This window comes from Macaca mulatta, chromosome 12 (assembly GCF_049350105.2).
Source record: "Macaca mulatta isolate MMU2019108-1 chromosome 12, T2T-MMU8v2.0, whole genome shotgun sequence".
NCBI lineage: Eukaryota > Metazoa > Chordata > Mammalia > Primates > Cercopithecidae > Macaca > Macaca mulatta.
The window spans coordinates 136,590,755-136,615,886 of record NC_133417.1 but is presented as its reverse complement, the minus strand read 5'-3'; the positions used below and the strand labels follow the sequence as shown (position 1 = coordinate 136,615,886).

At 45.4% G+C, this 25,132-nt stretch overlaps 1 protein-coding gene across 17 annotated transcripts in view; it reads right to left on the bottom strand.

Annotated features, from left to right (window-relative positions):
• The window catches only part of ARMC9 (armadillo repeat containing 9), a 203,956-nt gene that overhangs the window by 46,463 nt on the left and 132,361 nt on the right, over positions 1-25,132 (bottom strand). For 12 of the 17 annotated variants that reach the window (XM_077957876.1, XM_077957877.1, XM_077957884.1 and 9 more), the window contains 2 exons: positions 19,109-19,213; positions 5,493-5,608 (listed from right to left, as the gene is read on the bottom strand). In XM_077957876.1, the coding sequence (XP_077814002.1) occupies positions 5,493-5,608; positions 19,109-19,213 (221 nt within the window). Of the gene's footprint in view, positions 1-5,383; positions 5,609-19,108; positions 19,214-25,132 lie in introns of those variants that run through there. The other 5 variants (XM_077957875.1, XM_015111334.3, XM_015111339.3 and 2 more) reach the window with 2 other exon arrangements.

Here is a 25,132-nt window from a genome sequence, read left to right as displayed (position 1 = left end):
GTGGATCACCTGAGGTGGTGAGGAGTTCAAGACCAGCCTGGCCAACATGGCGAAACCTCTTCTCTACAAAAAAATAAAATAATTAGCCAGGTGTGGTGGCATGGCGCCTGTAATCCCAGCTACTTGGGAGGCTGAGGCAGGAGAATCGCTTGAACCTGGCGGTGGGGTTGCAGTTGCCAAGATTGTGCCACTGCACTCCAGCCTGGGCAACAGAGCAAGACTTCCTCTCAAAAAAAATTTTTTTTTTTAGATTTTTGTGGGTACAGTAGGTGTATATATTTATAGTATACATGGATTGCTTTGATACAGGCATGCAATGTGTAATAATCACATCATGGAGAATGGAGTACCCATCCCCTCAAGTATTCATCCTGTGTGTACAAAAATAATCCAATCATACTCTTTTAGTTATTCTAAAATGTACAATTCAATTATTATTGACTATAGTCACTCTGTTGTGCTATGAAATACCAGGTCTTATTCTTTTTTTTTTTTTTTTTTTTTGAGTTGGGGGTCTCACTCTGTTGCCCAGGCTGGAGTGCAGTGGTAAGATCTCTGCTCACTGCAACCTCCGCCTCCCAGGTTCAAGCGATTCTCCCGCCTCAGCCTGCCAAGCAGCTGGATTACAGGTGCTCACTACCGCACCTGGTTAATTTTTGTATTTTTAGTAGAGACAAGGTTTTACCATGTTGGCCAGGTTGAACTCCTGACCTTAAGTGATCTACCCACCTTGGCCTCTCAAAGTGTTGAGATTACAGGCGTGAGCCACCACACCTGGCCCATTCTTTGTTAACTATGTGTTTTTTTTTTTTTTTGGCACCCATTAACCTTCTCCATCTTCCCCAACCACCACCCCCAACCAACTACTCTTCCCGGTCTCTAGTTACCATCACTCTGCTCTCTATCTCCATGAACTCAATTGTTTAGATTGTTTAAGTAAGTGGGAACATGTGATTTTTGACTTTCTGTGCCTGGCTTATTTCATGTAGCGTAATGATCTCCAGTTCCATCCATGCTTTGCAAATGACTGGATCTCATTCTTTTGCACAGAATAGTACTCCACTGTGTATATGTACCACATTTTCTTTGTCCATTCATCTGCTGATGGACACTGAGGCTACTTCCAAATCTTGGCTCCTGTGAATGGTGCTGCAGCAAGCATGGGGTGCAGAGCTAGCTTTGATACATGGACTTCCTTTCTGTTGGGTATATATCCAGCAGCAGGACTGCTGGATCATGTGGTAGCTCTATTTTTAGTTATTTGAGGAATCTCCAAACTCTTCTCTATAGTGGTTGTGCTAATTTACATTCTTACAAACAGTGTATGAGGATTCCCTTTTCTCCACATTCTTGTCAACATTTGTTATTGCCTGACTTTTGGAGATACGCCGTTTTAACTGGGGTGACAGGGTATCTCAGTGTAGTTTTGATTGGCATCTCTGATGATCAGTGATGCTGAGCACCCTTTCATAAGCCCGTTTGTCATCTGTATGTCTTCTTTTGAGAAATGTCTATTCAAATCTTTTGCCCATTTTTAAATCCAACTATTAGACTTTTTCCTAAAGAATTATTTGAGCTCCTTTTAAAGTCTGATTACTAATCCTTTGTCAGATGGGTAGTTTGCAAACATTTTCTCCCATTCTGTGGCCTGTGTCTTCACTTTGTTGGTTGTTTCCTTTGCTATAGAAGCTTTTTAACTTGATGTGATCCCATTTGTTCATTTTGGCTTTGGTTGCCTGTGCTTCTCGGGTATTACTCAAGAAATGTTTGCCCAGAACAAGGTCCTGGAGATATTTCCCAATGTTTTCCTGTAGTTGTTTCATAATTTGCAGTCTTACCACAACCTTAGTGAGAAAACAACACAAACTCATCTCACAATTATGGAGGTCAAGAGTTTACAATGGGTCAACAGGGGCGCATTGTTTCTGGAGTCTCTAGGAGAGAATTTATTTCTTTGCCTTTTCCAGTTTCTCCAGGGTGTCTGCATTCCTCGGTTCATGGCCTTGTGTCACTCAGACTTCTGACACAGTTGTCACATCTCCTTTTGTTTCTGACACTCCTGCTTCCCTTCAGTAAGGCCCCTTGTGATTACATTGGGCCCACCCAGATTATCCAGAATCATCTCTCTCTAGATCCTTAACTTGATCACATCAGCAAAGTCTTTTTTGCCATGTAATGTCATTTAGTCACAGGTTGTGGGGATTGGGATGTGGACATCTTTGAGGGACCATTATTCTGTCTTAACATATAAAATTAATATGATGTAATGCTGTGCAGTGACTTAACATTGCAAAGATTTCAGTTATCTCTAAAACATTACATAAATTTAATGTGACACTAATCAAAATCCTAAAAGGATTTTTTAAGGAAGTTGCCAGACTTATTTTTAAATGCTTATGGAAAAATAAAGGTCTCTACATAGTTAAATCCACTCTGAAAGAGAAGGCGGAAGGCAGGCGGGGAGAGGGGCTTATCCTATGCGATATTTAGATATGCTAAGAACCTTTGCAATAAACACTGGTGTGGCAACAGGCAACTGGACAATGTGCCAAAATAGAGAGCTAGGGTAATTGGAGGGGATACAGAATTAAAGTGGCACCTTGAATCAGTGGAGAAATAATGAGCTGTTTATAGGTGGTGTAGAGAAGAGTGGTCTCTACCTGGAGAAAAACAAGCCAGGATGCCTATCTTACATCACATATAGTGGTCTGTAGAGGATGATGTCCAAGACCCCCAGCATTCAAACGTTTTTAGAGGTGAGCTCCAGGTGCAAAGGCAGAACTACAAATCTTGCACGCCGGCATCGTGTAGCCGTCCAGAGTACCCATGCGCTAGGGGTAGTGCCCACTGAGTTCCACTGACCAGCCCTTTGCCTGCCACACAGCTTGGTCTGTGTGCTCCTGAGGGCAGGGAGTCACATCTTATTGATTTCTGCAGCTCCAGCCATGAGGACACCATATGGCAGAGAAGTGATAAAAATGTTTGTTGAGACCTGATGGGGAAGCTGGTGACGGGGTGACTGCATCATTATAGTGGGAAGGTCCGTGGTTTCAGGAAAACGAGCTGCCCTCATTACCTGGCAGCTTGCCACAGTCAAAGATCTTGATAGGACCACCCCCACGTAGCAGGGGAGAGAGAGAGGTGCTCCCAGGCATGGAAAACGTCCTCGAATTTCTCTACAAAGAAGAACACCTGACCCAAGAATTAACTGTGCCCACCGGTTAGCCCCACATTTATGAGATTCCCTGTTCTTATCTCTGATTAAAATAGCCTTGTGTCATTGTTGTCGCTCAGGAAAGCAGGGTTTTAATTATTTTAAAACATAATTGAAAAATACTTTTAAGACAATGGTTCAGTGTCCTCTTTCCTGTGTCAAGCCAGGGGAATTTCATTAGTTCCTGTTACTACTTCCATTGAAAAAGGTATTATATTTATCAACTAGTTTACTAGTAATTGGTAACTGGCTATATTCTGGATGAAAACCAAATGACCCAAAACCGCTCAGAGGTAAAGGACATTTAGGGGACAACTAAGGAATACTGATAATACTATATCCATATTATTAATGTTAAATTTCTTAGCTGTGATAATGGGATTATGTGCAAAAGTCTGCAATCTTCTCTCAGATAGTTCAGCAAAAAATGTATATGCTTGTAAATTATGTATTATACACACAGAAAGAGAGCGAGAGAGAGAGATAGGGCACACAAATGTTAATTGGAAGCCCTTCAGTGTAATATTCTTTTTTTTTTTTTTTTGAGATGGAGTCTTGCTGTGTCACCCAGGCTGGAGTGCAGTGGCCGGATCTCAGCTCACTGCAAGCTCCGCCTCCTGGGTTCACACCATTCTCCTGCCTCAGACTCCCAAGTAGCTGGGACTACAGGCGCCCACCACCACACTGGGCTAATTTTTTGTATTTTTTAGTACGTGTTAGCCAGGATGGTCTTGATCTCCTGACCTCATGATCTGCCCACCTCGGCCTCCCAAAGCGCCAGGATTACAGGCGTGAGCCACCGTGCCTGGCCATCTTCAGTGTAATATTCTTTCAACTTCTCTGTAGGTTAAAAACACTGATTGTAAGGTTAAGAGAGAAAAGGGCATGATACTAGTTTATATATCAGTAACTAAAAATAAAAACCTAGAAATATAAGCATATCATACCTAATTATGAAATCAAACCAAACAGATCTCAGAGCACTCATCTATGGCACGGGCCCTGAAATACTTATAGGACAAATCCTGATGGGCAACAGAACTCATCAAGGAGCTGGGTCTGTCTTGCCTGGTGTCCCTCGTGTCTGTGGCAGCACAGAGCTCCATGAGGGCAGGCATTTCTGAGTTTTGTTGCTCAGTTCCCAGTGCCTGGTTGTTCATTACAAAATGACAACAGAGTAAGACTGGAAAAAATAAAGTGCCCAGTTTCAGGGGATAACTAAGTACAACACGGTCTATTCTTTTAAAGTATTACATTAGCTGGGCGCGGTGGCTCAAGCCTGTAATCCCAGCACTTTGGGAGGCCGAGGCGGGTGGATCACGAGGTCAGGAGATCGAGACTATCCTGGCTAACATGGTGAAACCCCGTCTCTACTAAAAATACAAAAAACTAGCCGGGCGTGGTGGCGGGCGCCTGTAGTCTCAGCTACTTGGGAGGCTGAGGCGGGAGAATGGCGTGAACCCGGGAGGCGGAGCTTGCAGTGAGCCAAGATCACACCACTGCACTCCAGCCTGGGAGACACAGTGAGACTCCGTCTCAAAAAAAAAAATAAAATAAAAAAAAAAATAAAGTATTACATTATTTGTTGAATGAATATATGGAGGTTTTTAGCCTGCTCTCTGTAATATTTGGCTGTAATATTCTCTCTAGACAGGAAAAGAGAGGCCACCCAGACCGCAGAAGTGGCTCCTCTGCTGCCCACTGGACTGTCTGATCTGGGGCTCCTTAGCCCACAAGGGGTCTAGGCCCCAGGGAGACCAGAGGCTCTACGTAACGAGACTAAAATTTTATTTATATAAATGGGGCACGAGCAAGGCTATGGAAAATGAATAAGGCTCGGCAGCTAAAACAGCATCCAGTTGTTCCAAAAAGTCATCTAAAATAAATTGATGTCGAGTCTTAAACTGTAACATTCCAATGCCAACAAAGGGCTTGGTGCTGCGGCGAGAGGCCACAGAAAAGCACGACAGGAGTCCTTCTGGAGCCAGCCCGGCTCCTTTCAGGTCCCTTCTTTTGAAATTACTCTGGCCAACATTTGTCTTCTGAAGTGGCCCTGGAGATCCTGTAATCCAACCACTTCTCTTTCTGGAATAAAAAAATCCTGGGGGAAGGGAGAAGGACTCAACCTCTTTCCCTCCAAAAATCCCCCCAAAATAAAGAGATAAATGCTTTTCAAAATGAATCCTTTATTTTGAATTTTAAAAATACATACATCTTACACTGTAGTGAATCAAAACAAAGCCTAAGAAAGTCAATTCCCGCTTTAGCCCTGACTTACACTGGGTACCCGTTTCTGTGGCCGCCGGGGGTGACGGGCCTTTGCAGGGGCTCATCCCCGCTCCACTGCACATTGGCCAGCCCCTTCCGCCTTGTCTTCCCCGTGTTGGTCATGATCTGGTGGAAGGAAAGAGAAAAAAGGGCTAGAGGAATATCTACTGGAGAGCTGACCTAGAAGTCAAACAGAATACACTGAATAAACTACTCTATAATGATAAGGAGCTTTGCAAATAAATGAGGAAGGATCATGTCACAAATTATTCAAGTAAACAGAAATTGCGGAGAAAAACCCTTTTTCTGCTAACGGATTTCCGTATCATACCATTTAGCAGTATAAATTAAAACAAGGACAAACCGTAGGAAAAGGAAGAAAGCGGTTGACTACTGTAACTCATCACATCTCCAAAATGAGAAGGGAAAAAAATGAGACGGGAAAAATGAGAAGGGAAAAAAATGTAAAAATGAGAAGGGAAAAAAAGACGGACATTTGATTTCATAAAAATACTAACATTTCCACATGCGCAGTATGTTAAAAATAAACCAAATCAGGCCGGGCGCGGTGGCTCAAGCCTGTAATCCCAGCACTTTGGGAGGCCGAGACGGGCGGATCACGAGGTCAGGAGATCGAGACCATCCTGGCTAACCCCGTGAAACCCCGTCTCTACTAAAAAATACAAAAAACTAGCCGGGCGAGGTGGCGGGTGCCTGCAGTCCCAGCTACTCGGGAGGCTGAGGCAGGAGAATGGCGTAAACCCGGGAGGGGGAGCTTGCAGTGAGCTGAGATCCAGCCACTGCACTCCAGCCCGGGCTACAGAGCGAGACTCTGTCTCAAAAAAAAAAAAAAAAAAAAAAACAAAAAAAAAACAAATCAACAGAAAAACAACAAACTGGGAAGAAGTGTCTGAAGCAAGTTTAACAGATTAAAGGTGAACATTTTCATAGCTAAGGAGCTCCCACAAATCAGTAAGTAAAACACGAAACTGATAATTGGGCAAAGAATTCAAACCACCGTGTCACAAAATAGAAAGTATTACCAGTAAGTAGAAGAAACAAAAAAGACCCACTTTACTAGAAATTAGAACTTTACAAAAAAAGGTAGCAGTCTTCAACTATTATAAGAATGACAGAAAAATGATCCCGTCCACTGCTCCCAATAGTTTAAAACACTAGTTTAAGGAATTAACACTAATTAGTGAGATTAAAATTTGAGACAACTCTTAGAAAGCAATTTGGCATTTTATCAAGAGTTGTAAAAATGTTCACACATCCTTGAGTGTCAATACTAGTGAATGAATCCAAACCTTGGAAAGTGTAAGATAAACAAGGTTGTTCATTATAAAATTATTAAAGAGTAAAACTGAAGCAATCTAGTATCTAGTAACAGGGGAATAAATAAGTAAAATATGGCATATTCACTTGATATATCATATAGCTATGTACAATGATAAAGAACAGGTTATGGAGAACTATGTTTATTTAAAACATTAAATAAAAATCAGGTTATAATAATGTACATAAATAATGCTTTTTTTTTTTTTTTTCCCTTGAGACAAGGTCTTGCTATGTTGCCCAGGCTGGAGTGCAGTGATCTTCCTGCCTTAGCCTCCCTAGTAGATGGGATTACAAGTGCATGCCACTGTGTCCAGCTAAGCAGTGCTTTCAATTATGCTAAAAGTGCACAGAAAGACTGGAAAGAAATGACCCTTCACATGATTAGGGTGGCTACATAGGACAGTAGAACTAAGAATGTTTTTTTCTGCCACAATTTTTTGTAATATGGTTACTATCATGTTCATACTTAAGAAAAATTGTTTAAAAAGGAAATCACTATAAAACTAGTGAAATGTGAATGAAGTCTGTGGATGATACCAATGTCAACTTCCTGGTTTTGCTATTATGCTATAAATTACATAAGATAATAGCACCAGGGGAAATTATGTGAAGGGTGCATGGGAACTGTCTGTGTTACTTTTGCAACTTCCTATGAATCTATAATTATTTCAAAACAAAAAGTAAAACAAAAACAAAAAAACCAAACTTCTTGAACATTGGAATTTCATCTTTGATTTTCTGATTTCTGCTGAAAATTCCTTTGGGTTTATCTAGTATCTTAGGTAGGGAGAGGAAGAGAAAAAGGGCCAGTGTCTATGGGATTCAGTGAGCCTCACCTGGACCCTGGGACAGGTCTCAGCCAGGGAAGTGACAGGCGGGGTCAAAACCTGCCCTGGGCTGGGTACGGTGGCTCACGCTTGTAATCCCAGCACTTTGGAAGGCCAAGGCGGGTGGATCACCTGAGGTTGGGAGTTCGAGATCAGTCTGACTAACATGGAGAAATCCCATCTCTACTAAAAATACAAAAACAGCTAGGCGTGGTGGTGCATGCCTGTAATCCCAGCGACTCAGGAGGCTGAGGCAGGAGAATCGCTTGAACCCGGGAGGTGGAGGTTGCAGTGAGCCGAGATCGCACCATTGTAATCCAGCCTGGGCAACAAGAGCATCTCAAAAAACAAAACAAAAACAAAAACAAAAACAACCTGCCCTGACTAGGAGGTGGGGAGGGATGGAAAGGAAAGTGAAAGGGAAAAAGCCTGGGAGAGTGAGAAAGTGGGAGGTGCTCACCCTGTTGGGGAAAGTGGAATGTAACTAAGCCATGTAAATAAAAACTAAAATGCAGTTGCGTTGCCTTTTCTGTCTCTAGAGAAATCTACCAAGGCAGGATATTTCCACTGCAACCACTTAACACTGCTGTCTGCTTCCACTGTGACTTCCCCATCCATCCCACTTCCCCGATCCAGGATCCAGGGTCGGTTCTACACGCTCTCATCACAGTGCTCTACGGTGGCTCTTGCCTTCTCTGTTTCCTGTCCCTCAAGACACAGGACCCCTGAGCCCTCCCACAGAGAAACACGAAGAAGGCAACTGGAAAAGGGGAAACAGTCAACGTGTGGGTTTTCTTGAGTCTGTGACTAGTCCTCTGTCTCCACTTCCCCAGTGTCACAGTCATCTGAGCTCGCTCCTCCCAATGTCTTCCTAGAAATGACAGAAGATGTCACGTATTCGAGAATATTTTAGACTGCCAGTTATTTCATCTCCTTAAAACTACAGAAAGAAACCTGGAAAATAATTTAAAGTGGGTGGCATTTTTCCTTTCCCGTGGATGGGGAAACTGTATCTGGCCTGTGGGCCAGCACTGCCTGGTCTGTTGCAAAAATGCCTGAAGAAAGGCCCTCAGTGGAGCGGCTTCAGTGTGCAGGGCCCAGCAGCGCAGCCACTTCCCAGCTTGTTCTTGCTGGCCTGGACTTCCCCTTCCCTTGCTTGCAGTGTGAGCCACCCAGCCTACTCTTGGGCGTCTCAGTTGCAAAGAAGACTTTGTGGGCTGAAGGATCTTAGAGGGTATCTTGCCCAACAACCTGCTGAGACAGAGCTGTTTATACTGAGTTCCACAGAAATGCTTTGGGGTCTGGGGAGAGAGGAGAGCAAGGGTTCCTGACATCTACCTGTACTCATCCAGAGAACGCGGCTTTCATCAGCGTTATGGATGGAGATTTTATTTGAAAGAAGGTTCTGCTACTATAAAAAAGGAGCATATTTAAGCACAATAAAAAAGATAGTGTATTATTTAGCTGAATGCAATTTATTCAGTAGTAAAAGTTGGTCAACATGTCAATTTAGGTAAAAAAAAATTTCTCATTTATTGGTTTTGAGTATTTGTGAATCACTTAAAGACATTATAAAGCAGTATAAATTTCTGTAAAAAATACAGGATACAGGTACACTCTATCTATCTATCATCTATATCTACCTATCTCTGTACTCACAGAAAATAATCTGAAAGGGGAGGCAGACACTGTTAGCAGTCTACACAATATTCACCCTCTCCTTCCTGACCAACAGAACTGATTTTGTCAGCACAGCAGTGTGTCTACTTAAAAATACCTCCCAGACTCCCTTGCAGCTAGGAGCCATAGGACCCAGTTTTGACCAGTTAGTAAGTGGAGGTCACCAAGTGGAGCTTCAGGAAAACACTATAGGGGGCAGATTTGGCTGACCTGCACATTTGGCCTTCTTCCTGAGTTTATCACAGATTTGTGCCAGGACATGTACCTATCATATGATCAAGAGGCAACAGGCATGTGAATGAAGATATCAAGGCAGAGTTACCACAGAACTCATGAAACTTCATATGTCACATGGTCATTTTATGTGTGTGTGGGTTTTTTTTGAGACAAGGTCTTGCTCTGTCACTCAAGCTGGAGTGCAGTGGTGTAATCACAGTTCACTGAAGCCTTGAACTCCTAGGCTCAAGTGATCTTCCCGCCTCAGACTCCCAAGTAGCTGGGACTACAGGTGTGTGCCACCATAGCTAATTAATTAATTTGTAGAGATAGGCCTTCCTATGTTGCTCAGGCTGGTCTTGATCTCCTGGCCTCAAGTGATCCTCATTCCTCAGCCTCCCAAAGCACTGGGATTACACACTGAGCCACCATGCCCAGCCTACATTTGTTTTTGTTTTTGAGACAGAGTGTTGCTCTGTCGCCCTGGCTGTAGTACAGTGGCACAATCTCGGCTCACTGCAACCTCTGTCTCTGGGGTTCAGGCAATTCTCCTTCCTCAGCCTCCTGAGTAGCTGGGACTACAGGCATGTGCTACCATGCCTGGCTCAGTTTTGTATTTTTAGTAGAGATGGGGTTTCACCATGCTGGCCAGGCTGGTCTTGAACTCCTGACCTCAGGTGATCCACCTGTCTCAGCCTCCCAGAGTGCTGGGATTACAGGTGTGAGCCACTGTGCCTGGCCTTAATTTAGATTTAGTGGGAAAAATTTCCAAGATTCACAGTACCTTCCACGCGTAGTCAAACGACTGCTATCTGTCCTGGTGTAGAAATGGCCTCTAGTAATTCTCTATGTTGTAGAGTATTTGTGAATAATCAGTGTGCAAGAAAATGTCAAATGCCCCCCATTACAGTTAAGCGGTGGCAGAATATGCCATTCCAAAATATGCCACTTTGGCTTAGGATTATTTTGCGGTTAAAGGCACTTGATACAAGAAGGACATCCTAATCTTCCTCTTTTCTTCCTGAAAACAAGAGATAAAAACTCGCATGTGAAAGATGCTCTCCGGGCACCAGGAGAAAAAACCACATGTTGTCAGAGCTAAGAGAATTCTGTACAAACAGACCTGGGTAACATGATTCTTATCTTCCTTTAGCCTCCCCACATAATTTGGTAACTTTTCTACAATTGCCCCTCTTTGTTCAACCTAGTTTAAAAGCATTTAGGTTCTGCCAGTTCTTTTCCCTTTCATTTCCTTAGGAGAGCTTCCACGTCACATAAAACTTATAGAAATGTATGTGCTTTTCTCCTGTGAATCTGTTTTACATCAATTTGATTCTCAGGCCCAGTCAAAAATCCTAGGGGATAAAGGTAAAACTTTGCCTCCCCATAGAGTGTTTCGCTTTTGTTGTTGTTGAGACGGAGTTTCACTCTTGTCACCCAGGCTGGAGTGCAGTGTTGCGATTTTGACCCATTGCAACCTCTGCCTCCTGGGTTCAAGCGATTACTCCTGCCTCAGCCTCCTAAGTAGCTGGGATTACAGGCATGTGCAACCACGCCCAACTAATTTTTGTATTTTTAGGAGAGATAGGATTTCACTGTGTTGGCCGGGCTGGTCTTGAACTCCTGACCTCAGGTGAGCCACCCACCTTGGCCTCCCAAGGTGTTGGGATTACAGGCGTGAGCCGCTGCGCCCAGCCTAGTGTTTTTATGGAAGAAACTTGAGGATGGTTTTCTCAAATTTAATAACAAAACGGTCACGCACAGTGGCTTACGCCTGTTATCCCAGCACTTTGGGAGGCTGAGGCAGGAGGATCGTCACTCAGGAGTTTGAGGCAGCAGTGAGCTATGACTGCACCACTATACTCCAGCCTGGGTGACAGAGTGACATCATATCTCTAAAACAAAACAAAACGAAACAAAAATTTACATAAACATTTTCTATTATTTTTAAATTATTTTCCACAGGTGTTGATTTAAATTTTTGTCTTTTAAATATGTATATATATATATATTTTTTTTTTTTTTTCTGCAAGACATAGTCTTGCTCTGTCGCCCAGAGCTAGAGTGCAATGGTGCCATCTCGGCTCACTGCAACCTGTGCCTCCCAGGTTCAGGCAATTTTCCTGCCTCAGCCTCCCAAGTAGCTGGGATTACAGGTGCACACCACCATGCCCGGTTAATTTTTGTATTTTTAGTAGAGACGGGGTTTCACCATGTTGTCGAGGCTGGTCTGGAACTCCTGACCTTGTGATCTGCCCGCCTTAGCCTTCCAAAGTGCTGGGATTACAGGCGTGAGCCACCATGCCCAGCCTATACATGTAATTTTTTAAGTAAAAAGATTTACAGGGCATTACCAAGAACTAAATGTGAGGCCAAAACAAAGTTTTTTAATCAATCAATATTAAGAAAATTTGATCAAATATGTTACAGGAAAGGCCGACTAATCTTTTTTTCTTTCTCGGTAGAAAACATCAAAAACATCGTCGTATATGTAGACAAAAACATTACATTTTTATGTTCATGCTTGTAAAACATTACCAATTTGCCATATACAGAAGCAATCAAAGGGCATAAAACAAAAGATATATGAAGAAAAACTATGAGGTGTTTGCCAAGCAGCTAGTTAATATAAACATTATTTTCCTAGATTTTACAATGTTTGTGTTATCTCTCAATTTTTAAAATTTGAATTTGTACTTGGGGGGCTAAGGTGGGAAGATCGCTTAAGCCTAGGAGGTTGAAGCCACAGTGAGCCATGTTTGCTCCACCACATTCCAACCTGTATGACAGAGTGAGACACTGTCGCAAACAAACAAACAAACAGACAAACAAAAAAAAACTGAATTGGGGCCAGGTGAGGTGGCTCACACCTGTAATCCCAACACTTTGGGAGGTTGAGGCGGGCGGATCACTTGAGGCTAGGAGTTCGAGACCAGCCTGGCCAACACGGTGAAACCCCGTCTCTACTAATAATACCAAAATTAGCCAGGTGTAGTGGCACATATGCCTGTTGTTGTAGCTTCTTGGGAGGCTGAGGCATGAGAATTGCATGAACCTGGGAGGTGGAGGCTGCAGTAAGCCGAGATTGCGCCACTGCACTCCAGCCCAGGCAATAGAGCAAGACTGTCTCAAAAAAAAAAAAAAAAAAGTGAATTTCACTATGATTTATTTTATAATTCTCATTCCACATAAGCACTCTTTTTTTTTTTTGGACAAAGTCTGGCTCTGTTGCCTAGGCTGGAGTGCAGTGGCGCGATCTTGGCTCACTGCAACCTCCGCCTCCCAGGTTCACACCATTATCCTGCCTCAGCCTCCTGAGTAGCTGGGACTACAGGTGCCGCCATCATGCCCGGCTAATTTTTTGTATTTTTAGTAGAGACGGGGTTTCACCATGTTCGCCAGGATGGTCTCGATCTCCTGACCTTGTGATCTGCCTGCCTCGGCCTCCCAAAGTGCTGGGATTACAGGTGTGAGCCACCGCGCCCAGCCAAGCACTCATTTTTATATCAGATTTTGTATTCTGTTATTTTAGAGAAGGTCTCCCAAGCCCTTCTAAGCTGGAGGCCTCACAAAGTCTGAATCTGCCCCTCTGACAGGCAGGTAAGAGATGAAAAGAGCCTGGGATCTGACAGCCCCCACACACCAGGAATTTTTAGCTGGATTGATAAGGTAGGACTCTCTGCTATTTGCACCTCAGCCCAATCCTAACTGATAAGGAAAGATAACAAGAGATAGTGATTATCTCTGGGTAGGTAGAGTTACCGTTGGTCTCTATGTTCTGTTTACTTTGACTTTTTAGAAAAAGCATACATTGCTTTTGTAATTAGAAAATAAGAAACAAATGGCAAACGAAAAGGATTCAAGATATTTTGGGGTTTGGGATTTTTCCCTGCTTGTTTGGTTGTGTTTTAATGTACAAGAATATAGATATTGAGGCCAGGTGCGGTGGCTCACGAGGTCAGGAGTTCGAGACCAGCCTGACCAACACCGTGAAACCCCATCTCTACTAAAAATACAAAAATTAGCCAGGTGTGGTGGCGCATGCCTGCAATCCCAGCTACTCAGGAGGCTGAGGCAGGAGAATCCTTGAACCCAGGAGGCGGAGGTTGCAATGAGCCGAGATTGCGCCACTGCACTCCAGCTGGGGCAACAGAGCGAGACTCTGTCTCAAAACAACAACAACAACAACAACAACAAACAATATAGACATTGAGTCAGTTCCAACAAATCCCCTAATAAGCAGAGGCAATGGCTCTTCAACCATTGCAGTCACATGGGGCAGGAATAATTGACTGAAAAGGGATTAGGAAATGCCCCAAAGTGGAGACACATGTGAAAAAAAAAAACCCTAAAAGTAATATTTGGAAATACAGGCCTTTTCTCCTCTAGTTTTGGTTTTTGTTGTGAGCAGAGAGGGACAGGAGATCTCAAGGTGCACTGCAAGCCACCTCATGCTTCTGCCCCTCTAGGCACAGCAGGACAGGGGACAGCAGGATTCCAGGGCCCTCTCCTGACTCCAGGTGCTCGCCCAGGTCTGAGCCCAGCCTAGGAGGGCCTCAGTTCTGCATGGTGCCATGCTGCAGAAGACAGGCTGGGGGCGGCTGCGTCAACACCCTGAGTTCTGTCCAAATGGCCAAGTCTCCAGGACCCAGACTCCTGCTTCAGAACCACTTCAGGGTAAAATAAAAATGCCCACTCCTGGGGTACTGCCACAGCCTCAGATTCTCTGGAGGTGGGGCCAGGAACCTGCACTTTAACCAGCTCTTTTGGGGATTCTTAGGAAAACTAAATGAATCTGGGTTCTCAGTTGATGGAGGGAAAGGAAGTGTGGAAAAGGAGCAATTCGCATTCACAATAGACATTCTCCCAAAACTGAGTCTGTGATGAAAACACAGATCATATAGTAATTACGGATATGTCACACGGGTTGGAGCTCTCTCAACTTGCAGTACAGAATCCACTCACCTGACAACGGCCAGTGCTGCTGCAAGGCGGCCCGGCTGAGCGGTAAAAGGCAGGTGGGCTCAGGTAACACCTGGAAGCGACTCAGCCTTTCTCAGCCTCAGTGCCCTCCTCTATAAAATGCAGGTACTAGTGGAAGATGCCCCGTAAGTTTGCTGGGAGGATTCAGTCAAATGGAGTCGTGTGAAGCAGTCAGCACAGGACTTGGCCCATGGCATGTGCTGAATTAATCTGAGATTTGCCTATTACTGTTAAAGGTCACTTTGAAATAAAAGCAAAAAAAACTGGGATTCCATGATTCTGTCATAAATGTCTATATCCTTTAACTCAGGTGATGGAGCTATTTAAGTCAGAGCATTCTTCTTAGGAAGAATTGTTTTCTATTTGTATTTGTATTTATTTATTTTTACAATAATTGTTTGTTTATTTATTTTTGCACTCTAAGGCTAGAGTGCATGGTGCAATCACAGCTCCCCGCAGCCTCCGTCTCCTGGGCTCAGGTGATCCTCCCACCTCAGCCTCCCAAGTAGCTGGGACTACAGGTGCACGTCACCATACCTGGCTAATTTTTAAAAAAATTTTAGTAAAGACAAGGTTTCCCTACATTGCCCAGGCTGGTCCTGAACTCTAGAGCTCAAGCAATCCTCCCACCTCGTCTCTTAAAGTGTTGGGATCACACGCGTCAGCCACCGTGCCCGGCCAGAGGCATTGTTGATTACTCAGCACAGTATGCATGGCACTAAAAATTTCACAAATGCTAGAGGCAGGAGAAGCAGGAGGAAAGTCAGCAGTCTTGAACTCTGATGTTCACAGCCTATGGGAGAACAGCACAGGGCTTCACTAGAATTATGAGTAAGCAACACATCTCACGGGGCCATTGCTACTCCTGCAAGCCTCGGAAGAGTGACCTGTTCTCTGTCACTAGCTTTCTGAGATCGCCGTGCTCTTCAGCATTTTCACAGCCTGTGCTCTGCAGGGCAGAGGAGCTGTGTGGGAGACCTGGAGGGTGGGGACTAGCAGTGTGGCCCTGCAGGGAAGGGGTGGGCTACTGGTCCAGGATCCTGGGAATAGCTTTCTCTCATCCCTGAACACTCTGGCGGATGCTCCAGTTGCACCTCCACCCCTACCCCCAAGCTGCTGGCTGGTTTTTAAATTACTGGCGTGCACCATGATTGGTTCCTGGGATTATGGTCAGGAGGTATAGTGTAGGGCCTAGACTCTATCCTTAACCCAGATTCGGTGGTCTGGGACAGGCCCTCACTCTGCAGGATCACACCTGCCGGCCACTGACCACTCCTAGCTGTTATCTACACCGCTCAGCAAGAGCAGTTTTAGCTGTTTGACGCCTTCTGTAAACTTCTTGAAGGTAACAGCTGTGTCTTAAGCCTCTTCGGCATTCCGCTGTGTGGGGCAGATGGCACAGGTTCAATCAAAGCTTTTGGAATATAATTTTCTGACAGAATGTTTCAAAAAGCCAACATCTTTAGACTCATCTTGACAAATCTGCAATGTGCCCAGTACATCAGATCACGACTTTCAGGCACATATTTTCCAGTGAAATGTCTTCTATCTTGGTCAGAGCTCCTCAGCTTGGCACACACACAAAATGCAACAAAAATGTGAATTTACAGGCCTTTCATGTACCACAAGAGCAAGGGCATGGCAAGGTGGGATCCCATCTTCTGAGATCCCCAACCTGGCACACAGAGGCTGGCAGGCTGGCAATGTCAGATCACAAGACCGAGTGACAGGGCGGTGGGGGATGGCCCCATGAACGGGGGCAGTGCTGGGAGCACGCGTCCGGCCTCAGCGCTTACTGCTCCACATTACATTTTCTAATCAAAATGTTCATGAGATCCTATGGTGACCTGGTGGGGTCGGCTGAATGGTGGCCCCCAAAAGCTATGCCCATGTCCTGACCCCTGGAAACTGTGAATGAGTTTACTTGGAAAAAAGACCCTTGTAGATGTAATAAGGACCCTTGAGATGAAGAACTCATCCTCGGTCACCCGGGGGACAAGCGTCCTTACAAAAGACAGAAGAGGGGAACGCCATGTGAAGGCAGGCCAGGGACTGGCAGGTCGCAGCCACAAACCAAGGATGGCCTGGGGCTACCAGAAGCTGGAAGAGCAAGAAGGGTCCTCCCACAGGGTCCTTGTGGGGAGCTCAGCCCTAACGATACCTTGATTTTGGATTTCTGCCTTTCAAAACTAAGACAGAATAAATTTCTGCTGCTTTAAGCCTGCAGTTAAAGGTGCTTTGTTACTGCAGCCATGGGAAATACCAAATTGTACTGGCTCTTCCCATCTACACAGCGGATTCTGTGTTTCTCAGTGCTCACATCTCCACCCACGGCTTCCCTCTAGTAAAAGCGTCATCCATAAACATTTAGGAGGTTTAGAACTGCGTATCATGGTAAGATGGTATCATTTCCAGATGCCATTACACCGGGGTTACTGACTGATTTGAAAGCTCTGTGTCTTTGTGCCTCGCCAATCTGCATGATTAAACTAGCAGTCTCACCATGTTCTGCACCTTGCTTTTTTGTTGTTGTTGAAGATGTTTACCATATCAACAGAAGATCTCCCCCATGGCATTTCACTGGGGAGAGGTCCTCTAAATTATTAACTGAGCACTGTATTCAAGCTTCTGTCTGACCTGCCTGCAAATGGACATCCTTGCTCACGTTTACCTGCCTGCGTGTCTGCCTGTGCGGCAGTGTGGTCAGGGGTACATGCACCGCGGTCTCAACAGGTATCACCACGTGCCCTCTGAGGAAGCCCCACCAATTTGCCTCCTCTGTTTTCCTCACCGCCTGCCCGTGAAGCAGAAGTGTCTCGCAGATGCTTCTATCCTACCACATGGAGCCGCGTCTCTGACAAAGCCAGCATTCTTCCAAAGGGAGACACAGGCCTAGTCACGCCTTAGGCTTCCATCAACAACTTGGAACCTTGACGGGTGCAATTCTGACTTTTCCTGAGCACCTCCCTGCTCGACCTAATGTAAACAGCTCCACAGCCAATTAGACTCCTTTGATCCTCGAGATGTTCTAAGGAATGGCAGCTACTGGCTCAGCAGCTCCTATCCCTGAAAGGGGTCGCGGTGGTTCCCCGCCCCCCAGCCTCCATCAGTCACATCCCTCCCTGCCTTCACAGAGTGAGAATATAGTGGATATGTTAGAACATGAGTCAAACCAAGTCACTTCCTTGCTCTCACCTCCAGTGGCGTCCTAGCTCTCGTAGAATAAAATCCAAAACCCTTGCCATGACCTACAAAGCCACATGGTCTGGACTGTGGCTGTCTCTCCAAACTGAAGTCCCACCACCACGCACTGCACTCCAGCTTAGAACTCCTGAAGTTCCACAGGCGATGAGGAAGCGATGAGGGCCAGGTGACCAGGCCGCCCAGTGTTCTGGGGAGGTACCGAGGGTCTGGCTGGGGGGTGGCAATGGGACCTGGTAGGCACTTTCTGCTTCCACCTGCTCCCATAAAGGCTCCGGCCACCTGCATGCATCGTCTTTCTCCTTCCCAAGGCTCTGGCTGTGCCAGTCACTTGTTGAGACACTGGTTCCACTCTTCTTCTCCAACAACAACCTGCTGGCTATGAGGACACTTTGGGGTCCAAACAACTGACCGAAGCAACCGCCAGCTTCAAAGTTCTAGGAGCCTCTTTTAGTGACTCTTCTACCCTATGTGCTCAGCTGTCCCACACAGGGTTTCAGTCTGAATTGGTCTTGGTTCCCGGCAATTGCTGCTCCCTTCCAGACCCTTACACTCCAGCATCCCACCTGGTCCCCCCACTTGCTCTCTGAGATACCTGCGGGCCCCGGCACTGCTATCCTCTCCTGAGGAGTGGCTGCTTCCTCCCGACTCACACCCTGCCCTGTTTAGCTGGTGGGTCGTAAGCCGGTGGTTCTGGAGCTGGCTGAGCATCCAAGCCAATCGGAGCTCTCAGAGGTCAGCTTAAGGCCCCATCCCAGATGGTGACTCCATAGGCCTCTTAGATGCTTGCACTGACCACTGGCTCCATCCTGAAACACCCCTCCCTTCTGTTTCCATGACCCTCTTCAGTTCTCCTGAGGACTCCGTGACTACTCACTTTCTGGCCTTCTTGGGTCCCCTCCTTTCTCCCATCCTGACTGCCGGAATGCCCCTCCTTGCTCAGTCCCCACTCTCCACACTGTGCTTCAGCGGGTAACCTCATGGGCTATGATGGTTTCAGCCAACACCTCTGCGCCAATGACTTCCAAGTCTACCTCAGTACTCCCTTCCAATACAAAAGGCATGCAGAAATTAAAAAGTGGGATGGTAGGCGATTGCTATTGGGGTCAGGCATACCTTCTGATGTTCCAAAGGCCCCTGGCATGTGCCTTTTAGTTATATCTTTCCCCAATCCATATACCTGTCTACTTGTGACAGGCAGCTAGGGCCACAGTGCATTTCAGGGCCACTGAGAGAAGACTGGCTAACATGGACCTTCTCATAAACACAGTATGGTAACAAACCAAACTAAGCCCTCTGTGTCACTGAAAACACGAAATCCATCCACGTCCATCTGGCCTTTCTGTTTCAAGATCCCCACCCTTCATGTGGCACTTACCCCCAGGTACTCCGTGGTCAGAAGCTTCTCTCCTGAGAGTTCTCCGAGCTGGGGCTGGATCAGTTCGTCTTTGTCCAGATCGGCTTCCATGATGTCATGGTCCTCCTATTTCAGGAGACATGGGATGAATGCCGTGGACACCCTGCCACAAGCTCCCAAGGGGTGGCTCCCCAGAACATGTAGTTGTCATGAAACAAGAAGGCCTCAGCCAACTACAGCAACTTGAAGGCTTATATTCCAAGGGGGCTCAGGGGTAGTCTGCCTCTGTTCCCAACCTCTCCATGAAGACAAAAGGGACAAGGCCAACCAGCCTCTTCAGGAAGCTGGGAGCCTCCATTGCTTAGGTGTGTGGAGGTTCTAGAAGGCTCTTTAAAGTCTCTCCTAATCACAGTTCTCAGAACTTATCTCTCTGTGAGGTCAAGGCACCATATGAACAGTCAGTCAGTCACTATTAAGCACCTTCATATATACAGGCCTTATGGGGGATCGGAAACTCTAGAATAGGTTTGCTCGTCTCAAGAAAGTTTACAGCCAGTAAGTAACAAGACTCAGCAAAAAGGGCAGCACTGTCCTGCTTCTGGGAAGACGGAGTGGATGTTCCTTTCCATATTCCTCCCACTGTGTACAACCAAAAACACTGGACACTACCTATAAAAGAAACATAAGGTGACCCTGAAAGATGGAGAGAAGAAGGCAGACTGCCTAGGGGCCTTGAGACCCAAGGATGACAGCTGGTGACGTCCCTGGGTTTTCTTTTCTTTTTTGAGATAGGGTCTCACTCTTGTCACCCAGGCTGCAGTGCAGTGGCATGATCACAGGTCATTGCGCCCTTGACCTCCTGGGCTCAAGCAATCCTCCCTTCTCAGCTTCCCAAGTAGCTGGAACTACAGGTGTATGCCACCACACCTGGCTAATTTTTGTATTTTTTTGTACAGACGAGGGTTTGCCAGGTTACCCAGGCTGCCTGGGTTTTCTTTTTGTTTCGTATATGCCACATTTGGAGCCTAAGAAACCAACAACCAGAAATGTCAATGTTGAAAACAAAAAAAGTCCCCCAAAGCCTGCTTCCTTTAGCCAAAGGACCAGGACAGGGGAAGGCTGGCATGACAGGAAAATTTTAGGAAATAAACACTGGAGAAAACATGGTAGCTAAACTCCCACCTGCGCCAGCAAGGGCCTCAGGAGCCCCAGCTGTACCCTCACCAGGCTGGGCTGCACAGCCCAACACCCCAGGTGGTGATACCAGAGAAGGCTGAGTAGACAGCAGTTTTATCCTTGGTGGGCGGTAAGGAGGCCCCTACCCCACAATGTAAGTGAAGACCAGGTGGGAGCCTAGACTTCTACCCACACTTGGCAGTGACCAGATGCCCCTCACATCCTTCCTGGGGTGGTGTCAGAGGAGCCGTGTGGGGCGCAGTGAGTGACGGGGTACTCTTGTCCCTTCTAGGCAGGGAGGCATTAGTGGAGGCGTAGTGGGGATCCAGGACCCCCCATCAACTGGTGTCAACCATGCCAAGCGTGGAACCTGGAATTCTACTCAAACTTGGCAGTAATTAGAAGGAGTCCCTGCAAGGAGTCCCAACAAGGCAAACAAAGCAAATAAAAGCCATACAGATGAGAAAAGGAAGAAAAACAATCCCTATTTGCACTTAATATGACTGTCTATGTAGAAATAAGGAATCTACAAAGAAACCACATACACACACAAAAAAACCCTCCTAGAAGTAACGAGTTCAAAAAGCTCACAGGATATAAGAAAAACATATAAAATCAATTTCTATAAACTAGTAAGGAACACGAACATTGAAATTAAAAATATAATGCCATTTACAATTGCTCAAAAAAAGAGAAATAGGCATAAATCTAACAAAACATGTACAACATTTGTATGCTGAGAACTACAAAACTCTAATGAAAGAAATCTGTCGGCAGGGCGCAGTGGCTCACGCTTGTAATCTCAGCACTTTGGGAGGCCAAGGAGGGCGGATCACGAGGTCAGGAGATCGAGACCACGGTGAAACCCCGTCTCTACTAAAAATACAAAAAATTAGCCGGGAACGGTAGTGGGCACCTGTAGTCCCAGCTACTCAGGAGGCTGAGGCAGGAGAATGGTGTGAGCCTGGGAGGCGCAGCTTGCAGTGAGCCAAGGTCGAGATCGTGCCGCTGCACTCCAGTCTGGGCTACAGAGCGAGACTCTGTCTCAAAAAAAAAAAAAGAAATCTGTTGGGCATGGGGGCACATGCCTGTAATCTCAGCACTTTGGGAGGCTGAGGCGGGCGGATCACCTGAGGTCAGGAGTTCAAGACCAGCCTGACCAATATGGTGAAAACCTTTCTCTACTAAAAATATAAAACTAACCGGGTGTGCTGGTGGGTGCCTGTAATCCCAGCTACTTGGAGGCTGAGGTAGGAGGATCACTTGAACCCGGGAGGCGGAGGTTGAAGTGAGCGGAGATCATGCCACTGCACTCCAGCTTGGGCAAAAAGGGCAAAACTCTGTCTCAAAAAAAAGAAAAAGGAAATAAAAAATTCAAATAAATACAGAACCACACCTCATTCATGCATCAAGAAGACTCAACATAGTTCTCCCCATATTGATTTACAGGGGTAATGGAATTTCTATCAAAATCCCAGGCCGGGCGCAGTGGCTCAAGCCTGTAATCCCAGCACTTTGGGAGGCCGAGACGGGCGGATCACGAGGTCAGGAGATCGAGACCATCCTGGCTAACACGGTGAAACCCCGTCTCTACTAAAAAATACAAAAAACTAGCCGGGCGAGGTGGCGGGCGCCTGTAGTCCCAGCTACTTGGGAGGCTGAGGCAGGAGAATGGCGGGAACCCGCGAGGCGGAGCTTGCAGTGAGCTGAGATCCGGCCACTGCACTCCAGCCTGGGCGACAGAGCGAGACTCCGTCTCAAAAAAAAAAAAAAAAAAAAAAAAAAAAAAAAAAAAAAATCCCGGCAAGAGATTTTGTAGTCATAAGTAAGATTATTCTAAAATCTATATGGAAAGGGCAAAGAATATTGAACACGTTGGCCGGGTGTGGTGGCTCATGCCTATAATCCCAGCACTTTGGGAGGCTGAGGTGGGCTGATCACGAGGTCAGGAGATTGAGACTATCCTGGCTAACATAGTGAAACCATGTCTCTACTAAAAAAATACAAAAAAAAATTAGCCAGGCGTGGCGGCAGGTGCCTGTAATCCCAGCTACTCGGGAGGCTGAGGCAGGAGAATGTCGTGAACCCGGGTGGTGGAGCTTGCAGTGAGCCGAGATTGCACTACTGCACTCCAGCCTGGGCGATAGAGCCAGACTCTGTCTCAAAAAAAAAAAAAAAAAAAAAGGAAAAAAAAAAAAAGAAAATTGAATACACTAAGACAGTTTTGAAAAAGAAGAACAATATGGGAAGAATCAATCTACATGATTTCAAGCTATAGTAGTCCAGATTGTATGCTACTGGTAGAGGGACAGACACATAGATCAATGGAATGGAACAGAGAACTCCAAAACGGACCTACACAAGTATGTCCTGTGGGTTTTAGACTAAGGTACAAAAGAAATTCAATGAGAAAGGACAGTTCTTTCAACAAATAGTGCTGGAGAAATTGAACATTTGTAGGAAAAAAACTGAACTTCAATCTAATTCTCATATCTTATATAAAAATCAACTCAAAATGAATCATGGACTTAAATGTAAAACTAACACATTTTTAGAACAACCCATAAAAGGAAAAAACTGATAAACTGAATTTCATCGAAAAATTTAAAAAGTTGCTCAGTGAAAAGACCCGTTTAAGAAGATGAAAAGGAAAGCTATAGACACGGAGAAAGTATTTGGAAACTATATATCCAGCAGAAAACTAGTATCAAAAATAAATAAAGAACTCTCAAAACTCAACATTCAAAAATACCCAAAAAATCTAATTAGAAAATGGGCAAAAGACATGAAGAGACACTTCACCAGGGAGAATATACAGATGGCAATAAGCACATGAAAAGATGTCCAATATCATTAGCCATTAGGGAAATGCAAATTAAAACCACAATGAGATATCACTACATGCCTCTTCAAATGGCAAAAATAGGCCAGGTGCAGTGGCTCATGCCTGTAATTCCAGCACTTTGGAAGGCCAAGGCAAGTGAATCACTTGAATCAGGAGTTTGAGACCAGCCTGGCCAGCATGGCAAAACCCCCGTCTCTACTAAAAATACAAAAATTAGCTGGGCCTGGTGGCACGTGCCTGTAATTCCAACTACTTTGGAGGCTGAGGCAGGAGGATTGAGCCCGGGAGGCCAGGTTTGCAGTGAGCCGAGATTGCACCATTGCACTCCAGCTTGGGTGACAGAGTGAGGCCCTGTCTCAAAAAAAAAAAAGAAAAAGAAAAAGAAAAAAAAGGCAAAAATAAAAAACATTGGCAATACCAATTGCTGGCAAAGATGCAGAGAAACTAGATCACTCAAACATTCCTGGCGGAAATGTAAAATAACGCAGGTCCTCTGGAAAACATTTTGGCAATTTTTTAAAAAGCTAAACATCCTGGGGCCAGGATCGGTGGCCTGTAATCCCACCACTTTGGGAGGCCGAGGCGGGTGGATCACGAGGTCAGGAGATCAAGACCAGCTTGGCCAAAATGGTGAAATTCCGTCTCTACTAAAAATACAAAAATTAGCTGGGCGTGGTGGCGGGCATCTGTAATCCCAGTTACTTGGGAGGCTGAGGCAGGAGAATTGCTTGAAACTGAAAGGCGGAGGTTGCAGTGAGCCAAGATCATGCCACTACACTCCAGCCAGGGTGACAGAGCAAGACTCAGTGTCAAAAAAAAAAAAAAAAAAAAAAAAAAAAAAAAAAAAAAAGCTAAACATACAGCTATATTTCGGCAATTTCTTAAAGAGGTAAACATGCAACTATATAGAACCAGCAATTATACTCCTGGGCATTTATCCCAGAGAAATAAAAGCTTGTTGGCATACAAAAATCTGTATGCGAATGTTTCATGGCAGCTTTATTCATAATAGCCCCAAACTGGAAACAATAGATGCCCTTCAACAAGATAACAGGTAAACAAATGTGGTACATACATATCACAGAATACTCTCAGAAAGAAAAGGAACTACTGATATACACAAGCCTGGATGGATCTCCAGAGAATGCTGCTGGTGAAAAAAGCCAGTCCTCAGTGGCTGCATACTATATGATTCCATTTCTATAACATTCTGGAAATGACAAAATTACAGAAATGGAGAACAGATTAGTGGTTGCCAGGATTTAAGGAAGAAATGGCAGTGGCTGTAAAAGGGATCCTTCTACGAGGGATCCTTGAGTGATGGAAATGTTCTGATCTTGAATTAAAAACAGAAGAGTTAAAAATAAAAAAACTAGCATATGTGAGATGTCACAAGGCTCTGTATACTCGAATGCCGACCGAGTGGCACACACAGTCATGGGGGAGTGTGCACCGCTCCCTCCTCGTCCCTGCCAAAGCTTCCGGCCAACCTTAGACTGTCATTTGCAGGTTAAATTACAAACAGCAATATAAATATTAACTCAGAAAGAGGGAAACTGCTGGCTATGGAGGCAAAAAGGGGAAGGAGGGGCCACCTGGAGGAAGGTGGCAGCCAAGTGTGGAGTGATCTGGGGGTACAGAGGGAGGGCAGGCCATCATCTCCTGGTGACAATGTTCCCTAAGATCATCTAGCCAGTCCTTCCCTTTGACTCCTGGCCCACCCAACAATCTAATGACTATAATTGGCTCCTTGACACTTGCCAACAGGAAGAGAAAGCTCTATTCTGCAAAAATGAGTACCTGTCTTCATTTCCGACTAATTTCTAGTCATTCAGGATGTTCTGGTCTTTGGTGAGTTTGATGTGCCCAAGTCTGTTTCCAAGGGATTATGAAGGCTCAACCTCCTGGGCCTGGAGGGCGGGGTGCGGCTGGCAGCTGGGCCCTGAAATGTGATGCTGCCTGTCCTAAGGCTGCCCCTGGGTAGGGCTGTGCTGGGGGAAGCTGCCCCATCTCTCCAGTCTCTC